Source organism: Gavia stellata, chromosome 8 (genome assembly GCF_030936135.1).
Source record: "Gavia stellata isolate bGavSte3 chromosome 8, bGavSte3.hap2, whole genome shotgun sequence".
Classification (NCBI taxonomy): Eukaryota; Metazoa; Chordata; class Aves; order Gaviiformes; family Gaviidae; genus Gavia; species Gavia stellata.
Genome location: NC_082601.1, coordinates 24,796,932 through 24,809,504, shown reverse-complemented (window position 1 = coordinate 24,809,504; position 12,573 = coordinate 24,796,932). Strand labels below are relative to the sequence as shown.

General features: G+C 40.8%; 1 protein-coding gene across 2 annotated transcripts in view; it reads left to right on the top strand.

The window, feature by feature from the left end:
* The first annotated feature begins 2,481 nt into the window (after positions 1-2,481).
* Positions 2,482-12,573, top strand: part of OLA1 (Obg like ATPase 1) — a 104,715-nt gene continuing 94,623 nt past the window's right edge. The window contains exons 1-3 of one of the 2 annotated variants that reach the window (XM_059820405.1): positions 2,482-2,534; positions 2,802-2,902; positions 4,704-4,847. In XM_059820405.1, the coding sequence (XP_059676388.1) occupies positions 2,802-2,902; positions 4,704-4,847 (245 nt within the window). In that variant the 5' untranslated portion in view covers positions 2,482-2,534. Of the gene's footprint in view, positions 2,535-2,801; positions 2,903-4,703; positions 4,848-12,573 lie in introns of those variants that run through there. The other variant, XM_059820406.1, reaches the window with a different exon arrangement.

Sequence of the window (12,573 nt, the reverse complement as noted above, 5' to 3'; positions counted from 1 at the left end):
AGAAGACCAGGAAATTTGAGCCCACATCTCTACTTGCAGTGAACAGCGTTACTCTTTGTGCCTTGATGTTTCCCTTTCATTTATGTTATTATTTCCACAAGGGTCCAGGTTCTTGTTCACAGTTTCCTTGCAAGCCATAATCATCTCAGAAAGCTTTTGGAGCTCACGTTCACTAAAAAAGCCTACAGAGAAGGACATCCTAAATAATAGCACCACATATTTTGACAGGGCCAATTTAGGTTGAGAGAATTGTTGTTTTCTTGCTGAAGACTTATTTATTTTTTTTTGGCAAGTTCTTTTAACAGAACTTAGGTGAAGATAGACAAAAAAGGAATTCTTTTTCAGTTAAAATACTTTAAAATGCTCACAAAAGGAAATTGCATGTACAACTAGAGGTAAGTATTTTCATGCTTGGTAGTTTCTGAAGATAACGTTAGCACAGATTTATGACAGAAGAAAAAATTGATCTAGATACAGAATGCAGACAAGGTGTAATGATTATTGACTCAATTTAAAATCTTTTTTTCTGTACAAATTATATAATCAAAATAACGCTACGCAGGGGAATTGGGGATCTTAATGACTCTTACAGCTGGTTAACTATCTTCCTTCTGTTTACAGATTAAAATTATATACCTGTTTGTTTGAGACAGCAAATGGAAAAAAAATCTTTATTCTGAGAACTGTCAGTGTAGCCCTAAATTTACATGCTGTGTTGCCTAATACTGCCCAGAAATACTCACTTCTGAAACCGGTCACTTCTTCCCAGAACTGACCCAAGGGTCAAATCGAGCCTTGCATCTGAAGACTGAATAAACAGGCTTTGCATTCCTGCGTTCTTCTTAGGGAAAGGAAAATTGATTTTGTAGAGCCATTGCTGAAGCAGCAAAAATGCAGGTTATTATAAAAATGATCGCTTATTACGCTAAATGCCTATTTACAGGTTAAATGGAACCCCTGCATGGAGATAATTTTTCTAGCACAATTGTAAACTCTTGCAGACCCCTTTTACTTCCTCCTGCCCATTTTGGCAGATTCTGCTGGACAGAAGAACCACGGGAGGGTTTACTGCTCCTCTTCCAGAGGTGGAGATTAGACTCCTCACCTGCAGCAACTGTCTCTGGGGTTCTGCTCTTGCCTCCAGCTCTGGGTCGCTGGGCCTGGGAAATTAAACGTCTTTTCCTCACATTCCAGTTTTCTGTATAGAAAGGATGCAAATATTCACTTTTGTAAAGTAGCTGGGAGTCCTGACAGCAGGTAACTGGGTAACTCTTACAAGCTGCTACGGGAAACCCCCGACGGCTCATTGCGCCACACGCTTGGGGCTGCAGCGTGCTGCTGCCTGTCCTGGCTGTGGCTTATTCCCACGCCGTGTGCCTGCCGGGGAACTGCGAGGGAACCACCCTTTGGAGAAAGGGTTACATGCAATGGCTAGAGGAGTAAACCTAGGTGAGTTTCGTTGCCCGCAGTCTGGAGATAACCAGCCAGGGAAGACCTTGTCCTACTCCTAGGGCAGGAGAGGGTGAGGAACCCTGGGAGGATGCTTCTTTTCTGCGTGGATTCCTCAGACTGGTTTTGCACCTCACGCAGCCCCAATTTGGGGGTTTTTTTTGCCTCATCGCCTTTCTTTGACTAATTTCACCACTTGGCACTTCTTCCCAGAGGCGTGGCTCTGTGCCTCACTGATTTTTGGGAGGGGTGGATGGAGAGGGGGAACAACTGCTTCTTCCAGGAACGAAGCTCTGGGTGGGTGGTGTTCTTCTCAGGGCTCGCTGCCGTGGCCACCAGCCCTCCCACCGGCCGCAGGCTTTGGGAGCCCAACAGTCGCCAGCGCCGGCCTTGTCCTGAGCCCCGGAGCCGCACGGCACCGAGCTGGGAGCCCGGGGAGGAACCGGCACAGCTCGGGCTTTGGGCCTCTGCAATCACAGCAGACATTGATGTCAGTTCCTACCGCTCCTCTTTCGTACGTCTGTGTTGAGGCTTCTGGTTTTTTAGCCAAGAAGGTAAAATAATAATTTATTATTGATGATGGAAAGATTAACGTTTAAATTACGTTACATTAAGGGATTTGCGTGTATCTTGTGGCACACCGCCGTCTTATCTCTACGTGACTTCTGCAAGTCGCTTTATAGTACACGAGCTGCTGTTCCGTAAGCACTGTCATTTATTAAGTAGCTGCAATTACACTGGGCCGTAGTGCACCTGAATGACGTTTACTCACTTCTTGCAATGACGATCTTCCATGCCCTCAGCCCCAGACCTTGCGTTAAGCCTGTGGATGTCTGGGAATGGGTTTGGAGGAGTTACGGGAGGGAGGGCGGCGCTGGCGAGACGCGGCGGCGCGGAGCGTCCGCTCCGCGCCGCCGCGTCTCGCCAGCGCCGCCCTCCCGGCGCGACCTTTCCCCTCTCGCGCCGCTCCCGACCAATGGGCGGCCTCGGCCCCGCCTGTTCCGCCGGCGTGTCCGCGTGCGAGGGGCCGCTCGCGCCTCTTCCTCTCCGGCGGGGTCCGCGCAGCCCGAGCTCCGCCAGCTGAGGTGAGCCGAGCCCGCCCCTCTCTCCCTCCTCACGTCGCTACCGCCGGGCCGGGCTTGGGGGAGCCGCCGGGGGCCTGGGAGCCGCCGCGCCTCCGTCTGGCAGCGCGGGGCGGGGTGGGGGTGGTGTTTCTCCTCGGCCTTTTCGAGGCGGAGGCCTGGGCTCGGCCGCCGCGCTCTGCCGGCAGCGTCCCTCGCCGGGGTGGAGGGTGCGCGGCGGGACCCGGGGCTGTCGCGGGGCCTTCAGCGCGCCCTGCTCTGTGCTTTCAGATGCCCCCGAAAAAGGGAGGCGACGGGGTTAAATCGCACCCGATCATCGGAAGGTTTGGGACGTCCCTGAAGATCGGGATCGTCGGGCTGCCAAACGTTGGGTAGGTGCTGAGGAGAGCGCGGGGCTGGGGGCCGGCGGAGGGGCGGGCCGGGGCTCTCCGCCCTCCGGGTCTGCTTCCGCTGCAGGTAGAGCGACCTGACACAGTTTCTGGGTGAAGGTAAGTGCCCATAGATGCGTATAGGAGCTGAGGGGTACAACCGAAGTCTTTTTGCTGAGTGATAGACTTACAGCTTTAGCTCGAGCTACTTACAGATGGAGCGGTGCAAAACACTCAGGTAGTGTGAGGCTGGTATGTACGAGCCTGGACATGACAATAGTGAAGAACTAAAAGAACAAAAAGTCTTAGCAACTGCTGAGTTTTATGAAATACTATGTCTTTTGCACTTCCTTACTTCCACTGTTGTGTACGTGTAGTGCATGTTTTTATGCAAATACATACATGCACATGCATACAAATTCCTTTTATGTTTTAAATTTTTGGAGAGGATGATGTGCCCAGGAAGGGGTTAACGATACCATAAGTGTCATTAGCAGTGAAGAGGACTTCTGTTCTTGAAACTTCTTCAGAGTTTGTAATGAAGAAAGTTGTGTAAGTTATAGTTTGGGACACATGATGGAAGATGAATCGTTCTCTGTCATGCTTCTCATCTGTAGTTGTTATGGCTCCTTGAAGGAGCTATACTTAAGGCACTTAAAAAGGATGATGAATTACCTGTAGAATATCTGTGTGGAACTATTGGTATTAATTTGTGTATCATATTTACTAAAAGAAGTTCTCAGCATTCTCAAACTTTATATCTTTAAAATAGAGGAAAAGTCTCTGAGCATGTCTCAGAACCATAGGTACTGCTTTCTTGTCTTCATTATCCTTTATTTTATTTTTCAGGATGTAGGTAAGTTGCACACCAGGAAGGAAATGATTAGCAGTAACATTGTATAACGTGTCAATGGAGAAAAATAGCATTTGCAATTATGTTACGATGTAACTTTTAGAGAAAATTGTGACGACTCTTGAGAGTGTTGGCTTTCAGATTATTTTTCCAATGGCTGAGAAGTTATGTGAAACTCAAAAAACAAAACCAAACCCAGAATATTTATGGTAGAAGATTCAGGAGTTCATTAAGACCCTTCTTTTAGCAATAACTCAAGAATTGCTCTCTTTTGGTTTAATAAATTCCAGCTAACAAAAAAATACGCTCTTTGGTTTGAGTGAAAATATTCTTTTTTCCCTGATACTACTTGCAGTTTTTTTCCATTGATGTTTAACAAGGATGAAAAAGGTAGAACTGTATCTTGGTATGCACAAAAGATTACTTGTAATTGATTAACTGATGGGGTTTGCTTTCTGTGCCCCTTTTTTCTCTTTTGATTGTTGACTTTTATTGCTTAGATACTGAAATTGTATTAATATGTAAATAAATCTGAAGAAACAAGACAGTTGTGGAAAGAGCTGATGAGTCTTGGCAAAACTAGTTCACTCAGAATAAGTTTCAAGCATCCTTACCGGTTTCTCACTTTGTGCTTGAGGAAAATGAGTAGTGGCCAGTAGAGCTGTGCTTTGCTTTTGACTTGAAATTTATTTGCAAACTGACATGTGCAATATAGTCACTTAGGGGAATTTTCAAGAGCAGGGAAGAGAGCCAAACATCGTTGGGTTTCAATGGGTCACTCCGTATGTGTATTTGAAAATGTCTTGTACTAGAATCAGGGCAATGGTCACTGTTGTTGAAGTAAAGGGAAACCAGTATTGTTTTTGGGTTGGAATAAGACCTGTTTCTATCCAGCCCTTTTAAATGCTTCTAATTTGAACTTCCTTAAGAATGTGTGTATTTCGTTTACAGGAAATCTACATTTTTCAATGTGTTAACAAAGAGTCAAGCGGCAGCAGAAAATTTTCCTTTCTGTACTATTGATCCAAATGAGAGTCGAGTACCTGTGCCAGATGACAGATTTGACTTCCTATGCCAGTATCACAAACCTCCAAGGTAACTCAAATTCTTAATCTTTTCTTTTAGTTAAGCAGCTGAAATAGTATTACTGAACCCAAAGTTTTCATAGAAGTTTAATGCAACTATAAAGTCTTTAACCAAGTTTTTACTGACATCTGTTTTAGAATGGGAAATTATGTATGTACCTGGATTATATCTTCCCCCCCGCGCCCCAACATGACCTTTGCGGTATGAGAATGAGAAATCTAGGAGCTGCTAGTCATTGCTCAGCACCATTTGGTGCTTGGTGTTCCTGTCTTTGAAGGTAGTGGTTCCCAGGTGTCTTGGAGGATCTTCTGAAGAGATTTGAAAAATGAACATTAGTAGACATACCTAATGTGTCATGAGGTTGCTCATTTGTAAAATTTCCACCCTGTGTTTTGTATCATTCAGAATATTGTATATGCTGCAGGTAGCCAAACAAATACCTATCAACATCCCTGTGCCCTCAGTCTTTTGACAGTAAGCTTTATGGGCAGCCTTTTTTCCCCTAACTCTTTCTCTCCTTTTTATAGGCTGTGCTGCTTATTACCTGGTATATTCAGGGATGTTCCTACAATAGGTCTCTTCTAATTGTTTCCTTATTCTACGAGTGTATTAATTTTGTCACATCAATGGTTTTTGCTATTGACTGTTTCTGTAATCTGCTCTGTATGTTCAGTGTGGGGACTGGATTTTTGCTTGAACAGCAAAACTTAAGGTGCTTTCAGAAAACAGAAACTTTAAAATAGACACCTGTGACTTGTTAATTTCAGTTTGCAGTTACTTGCAGAGGCATCTTGAATAAAGTGAGTGTACATAAATCATAGGGCAAATTAGCATGCGCGTCTGCTTTTGTTCAGCACTTGGGCCTCAGTTTTAGAGCCAGATCACACCCACAATTAAAAAAAGATTGATTAGTCACTGATCAAAAATCCATCTGTTAACTTAATTTTCAGGTCCAAACAAGTTGCTTCCATCTAATTCCTGTGTACTTCTTAAATACTGAAAAATGCATTGATATGGGGCTGTTTGTTTAGGTGGATTGTTATAACATGTTATCTTGTTTTTCCTGCTCAAGTGAGTATTAAGCATACTCTTTTACTGGATGGATCATAAAACAAAACTGCTGAATTGGAGACTAAACTTTCTGGATGTTGATTGTGCAGAGATAATGGTGTGGCTTTTAAGTTCTGTTGACAAATTTGTTCTAAATTGTAGTCTTACTGCTGCTTTGGCCACATCAATAATATTTTTTTTTTCTTCTCACTTAGCTATGACTGGCTACTTCTAAGTTAATAGTTGAAGTGACACAGAGGTTATTACCTCTTGCCTCATCCATCCCTCATCTATCTTTACACGGAGTGCTAAGATTATAAATACCTGTATGCGCGTTCTCCGACTTGCAAACTCTCTCTCTCTGGAAAAAAGTCACCCTTAAATATTAACGAAAATAGTATATTTACTGACTCTGTATTCAGTAAATGTACTAAATTGGGTAATAAGCTGGATGTAAATAGTAAATCAGCTTTCATTTGAATGGTCTTGACGTTTTTTTAGAGAGTGTTTGTTACTTAAAATCAATGGATATGGGGATTAGTGGGTAGTTACAGCTCCTGAGTTCACTTATGCTGCTTATGATTTTAATATTTCACTGTAACAGTAATAAAGCAGTGATAATTAGTGATAATTCAGTAGCACAGTAGACTGAGGTAACTCTTCTTGGGCTGTTTGTGCTTGTCTGCCTGAGACTAACTCGGGAAAAGAAGGCTATGGTCATGAAGATATACAACGGAATTGTGATTTAAATTCCGTAATTTATCTTGTATAGTCTTGATTTTGTTCTTCATCTTTATGTAATACATTCTGTGTTAATTTTCAGCTTGTTTGGATTAGTAGACATATAATCAATCTGTGCATGCAGAATGTTTTATAAACAGTGAGTTCTCTTTAAATGAGACTCTTGTCTAGCCTCAAGATTTTGTCTTTTAAAATCTAAAGCATTCAGGTTTTTATTTCCCATATGTTACACTTAGTCATCACATAACTGCAGTCATTGTTGGGAGGTGGGAAAAAAAAAAAAAAAGAGGACTTTGTCTTAACTAAAACAATGTATGACAGGCCAAAGTGATCTTTCCTTGATGCCTGCTGTGAGCGAGGGAAGGCAAAAGTGGGACCGGGCCGGGCTGGCAGTGGCTCTCTGTGATGCTGAGCTGAGATTGCTGCTGCTGCAGGGAGACTGACCCTATTGCTGACAATATTGCTGGTATGAGTTTGCGGCTCTTCTGTCATCAGAGGAAGAGTTAGGCTCTTCAGGTACCGTTTATTGCTTGAAGGTCCGTTTCTATCTCCAAAAGAAGAAAGCATCAGCTTGGATGGGACTGGTGTGCAGTTACTGGCTAGCCCATGCTGAAAGCTGACTGGTATTACTTAATTGGAAATGTAGATGTTTGTAAATGAAATCATGTAGGCAACGATTTAGAGACTATTACGTAAAGGTAAGTCTGGATTAAGGTACGCTGCCACTACTTACAACCTGTGCTTTTTTCTTTCTGCAGCGGTGGATGATGTATATGACTGTTTTACAATAAATAGGTTCAGTGATATAGACTGTACACAGAAGGTGGGCTCCAGGAAGTTCCAGTAAAAACTTCTATGTCGCTGCCAAATCGATTAGATGAGCAAATTTCCTTGAGCTTTAATGTTACTTATTGCTCGTTTTCTGGTGTGAATGAAATTGTGGGTATTGAAAAAGGAAGAGACCTTAATATATTAAAAATATTTCTGAATGCTTGTTAATTTAAGATCTTAGTTTATATTCTGTTACTAACTTATTTTATGTATTTAAACTACTTGTTTGTTTGTTTTAAATTTTATACAATATTCAGTGAAAACTCACATTTGTTACATTGTGCCAACATGTAGCTTTTTCAGAAAGGAAGAACTGTTGACTTTTTTTTTTTCCTTTTAACCCTGTTCCCCCAACAGAGGTACTTTCAGGCATGGTTTGACAGACTAATGATTGAATTATTTCCAGTTTAGGAATTGGAAAGAGAGTATTTGCTTTGGACTGATTCACTTCATCAGGAACTAAAGCAGAAAGGTGTATTTCTTCTCCTCCCCCCCCCCCCCCCCCTATGATTCTTAAGCAGCTAGCAGAGGATGAGATCTGCTAACTCTAAAATGAAAAAGAGATGTTCTTCATCTCAGCAGGTAGCTCCTGCCTTGAAAATGGGTACTTAGAAGCCAGAAACAGTTGACCTGTTAACTACAGTTAATATTTTAATGCAACATTTTGTGTTTAGAAGTGATGGGTTTCTTACACAAGAAAAGAACTGTGTGTGTAGCACTTCTAAAGCAATTTTAGTAACTTAGTAAAAGCCTTAATAAAGCTACTCTCGTGCATTTTTTGTTCTAAATTTCATTAAGATGCTGCTTAATCACCTTAAGTCTAAAAATATTTTTTTAGTGCAAGTATGTCAAACTGATGTCACTTGGACAAGCAATTTGTGTCATAACTCACAAATATCTTGAAAGCCTCTGAGTATATATACCCACCAGGCTTAGCCTGTATGGTCCTGCCTGCTGCCGCAGCTGTAGTGTACTGTGCCTGACCACGCGATGTGTCTCAGTGGTGGCATTTGATTCAAGCCTCAAGTGATTGTGAGTGAGGGGGTGGAAGAAACTGCTATTTCCTCTTTTTTTTTTTATTTTGTGCCCCAAATAATCTCCCCACTGCAGTTATTTTTATTCTTTCTTCTTTACTTTGAAATATATGATTAACTAAAAGAAATACTCAGGTAGAAGCAATGTAAGCCTAAGCTGTGTTTTAACTGTAAATAGTTAAAACTGAAGGACTGTATTGGCTGATAGCAATCAACCTGTGTGAAAACTTTAATAAAAAACGTGATTTAAAAGTCTATGTTTCTGCTTCCTCCTCTGGTTAAAATCAAATGAGATTATAAGCAGGGATGAATAAAATGTAAGTAGTTTTGTTCATCCTTTTCTCAAGTTATCAGTATTCATTTAATTCCTTGTTTGCACCTGTAAGCGGGTGTGTTACCTTCCACATACATGTTTACAAAACACAATGCTTACTGCAACAACAGACATTTCTATTTCACTTAGACTGCTTTTAATCTATCTTGGATGTCCTTTTCAAACTTAAATTTTAAGGCAATCCTGGTTATCTCGCAGGAGGCTAATACGTAAAGTGCAACTACTCCTCTTCAGCTCTAGCACTGTCCAGTGTACTTCAGGATCTCTGTCCTTTTTGTCAGCAAATGGCTTTGGTTTGTTCTGTTGCATTGTAGATTGTTAAAATTAATGCATTCAGATCTTTAGTGCTCAAGCACTAAGTTACTGAACTAAATCTGAGTAATTTCCATTCTTGTCTAGGTCATGAAAGTCCTGTGCAATATTAAATAAAAGTTCTATTGAACTTACTGTAGGATAGCATACTCAGATACTTGATGAAATTTTGAAGTCAAAATTATGTAATGAGTTGGTGGAAAGTACTACTTAGAAACCAGATAAGCAGTGGGACTTTTTGAATGACATTATGTGGGACTTACTCTAGGTTTAAAAAGAGCATTTATGTAAATGAAAACCACCTGTAATTCCAGAGTGAAACACAAATATCTTAGCTGGATGTAACTCTGGCATATCAGCATTTGTAAGAGAATCCCATTTTTTACAGGAAACAACTGAAAACTGGCAAGTACATCCTGTTGTTAATGTGCTTCTTCCTTTGGTGTTACTGAGTTTGCCTGCTCTTCAGTTAGTTCTGAGCCTGTGTGAATCAACTTGGCTGTGATGCTTGTTCAAGCATTGCAAAGGAATAATTTGCCAGCAGTGAATGAAAGACCTGAAGTAGTGGTGACTTGAGCCATCTTTTCTGCCTGGTGGGAGAAGGCAAAATTTAATTCATTGTATTTTATTGGTGTAATAACTAACTGAATAGTTTGAGAATGCAGGCATTTGATATACATGGGACATTGAGTATGTGTCTTACTCCACATTGAATCTTTTACCTTTTTATAATTCATGTAAGTGAAATTTAATTAGCAGATTTTTCACTTCAGGTTCATGTGCTATTAGGTTCAAGTCTTGTTTGTCAGTACCATGGATAAAATACTATTAATGAAACTGTTCTTGCATAGAAATGACCAGAGTTCATCTGCAGTACCTAGTTCTTCAGAAGCAGATTCCTTTAATTACCCTGTGAGATATTTTGCTTACATTGGTCAAAACCGCTTGCAAGATTGACTGCAGAAGTTGTAATAGGCAGTATAGTCTCCTGGAAGAAGGCGGGACTGTGAACTGTTCTTTTCTGTTTGGAAACGAGCCAAAAAGAGCATGCAGGGCAGACTGAGAGTTGAATGGCTTTCTAAGAAGTTGTCAAAATATACATGTTCTCCTTTTATGTTGCAACTTTTACTTCAGGTAATTTGTGAACTCTTAACGGATGACTCCTACTTAGGTTATATGAATTTTTGGGAAGGAAGAAGCGTTTCCCTTTTCTAACAGGTTTCAAGTAACAGCTTTTAAAGGAAGAAGAGCCTGTGCTGGAACCAGGAGATGAGTAGCACATTTGGCTTTACCAAGGAGAAAAGGGGAGCTGGACATTTTACCTTATTACTGAAGAATCTGGCCTTTTTGGTATGTGGGACCTAGGATCAGATAGGGTTTGAGTTGAGAGAAGTTTCTTGAACTATTCAAGAAATCAATAAAATGCTACTGTGTTATGAGGGTTATCAGGCAGGCTTACTGGAAAATATCTGCATTTTGAACTTGGTTGAAGCTGTCATGTGGCTTTCCGGGTCTCCTGGTGGATGTGAGATTTCAGTAAACTGTAGTAAATGCTGCAGAGAATTATTGGGGTGTTGTTTTCATTGGAGAAGAGAGATTGTGGAAATGTAGAAGACTAAAAACTGAGGGAGAGGAGCAGCATTTTGGTTATGAAGTTTCAATCTAAGTCGGAGTTTCAGGTGTATGCTGCCTGCAAGGTTTCTCAACTAAACAATTACTTGGGGAAACTTCGAAAAATAAATCTATGCTTCTTCCCCTCAAATCCTGGAAAAAAATATATGCACAACAAATTGCAGATATTGTATGTATGTGCATTTTAAAAGAAGAAAAGGTAACTAGTTGCATTGGACTGTTCAGTACTCCTGTACTGAACAAACAGATCAGGTAAAGAAACTCCTCTTGCCTGTTTAAATAACTGTTTTGGATGGAAGTTTGAAGCAAAGTTGGTGAGAAATAGGCCTCCTTCCCTGCAAAATGTGTAACCCTATGGATGCATAAGTCTCTTATTCCTGAATAAATAACCCTAACCACTACAAAACTGTGCTTTCTTTGGCCCAGTGAGTCTTGTGCTCTTTGTTGCACAGTAGTTTGTTCAGTGAAGGTAGTATGCTAACACAAAACCACTGTTGCTGTATTTCTAAGTGAGGTAAAGAATCCTTGCTCAAGGATTATACCTATGCTTAAAATATAGAGATACTTCTGGATTTGGTAATCTGTTTCATATTATAAATTCCTGTGACATGCTTTATGGTAGATTGGTGTTGCACTGATTTGTACAAATGTTCAGTTGATGCCACCTGTTCCTGATGATCATTTGAGGCTCAGTGACATTATGCTAATGCTGACTAACGAATCTTAAGAAATGGAAATTAATCTGTTTAGAGGAGGGGAAAAAAAAGAACAATCCAGTTAAGTCTTCTACCTTTACAAAGAACCAAACCACATTGGGATATATGGTACTTTTCCCCCATTCTTTGTTTTCTGTTTGTTTAGTTTCATTATGTTTACTCTTTGCCCTTCAGAGCACAGGCAAGTGTGTCTAGTTTGTGCCTTTTTCTGCTTTTCTCTGTATTCATCTTTCTATCATAAAACAGAGATTTAGGCTTAGGAAAGGGGCTGCCAAGAATGGGGATGGTTTTATTTTGCTTGGAATGTTAGCTTTGTGGTACCCAAGGTGAAGGTGAGGAAACATCCTGGAAACCCGGATACTCCTCTTCAAAGGTTTCTTGCTCCTATTAGTCAATTGTGAAATAAATGTGCTGGGATTTTCTTTCCATTGTCTAGCAAATGCGGTTGATTCTGGTGATAGAGTGGTCATCTGCATATGAAGGTATCTGTCTTGCTCTAATGTGGCATCTTTGTAGTGAAAGTGTGAATTCTTCTGATGGCTGGCCAGGAAGTTAATCCTACCAGAATGATGAGAGGGGAGCATAGATGAGAACGTTTCTAACACCACCTTTGTTTTTTTTAAAACACAGTTTAAAATGACAATGGAGAAGTGCTTTAAAGAGTGGCATTTTTCTACCTTGCTGTTGACTTAGTTATGTGTCAAAAAGCAAGGAATTATAACAATTCTGACTGGGAATTGCTGCTGTTTCTTCTGAGGTATGTATTAGCTCTGAGGTTCTGTCAGGCAAAAGGAGTTACTGGGTTAATGTTTTAATAGAGTTACTGGTTTCTGTCTTCTGTCACTTCTGTCTAATGGAGTGTGCATTACTCTTGGTAGTGTGTTAAACTTAAGGATTTGCTGTTTCCATTTGAGTTTGTGTACTGGTAGTTAAAAAAAAGGATAGTTTGCTAAGAAGACTATACTGGGACAAAAATGTGACACTTTCAAAGTTTGTTTACTTCAGAATGTACTTATATTCATGTTCTTTCTACTGCATTCAACAGCATTAACTTGCAGTACACAACAGCTGTCTTCCCAAGGATG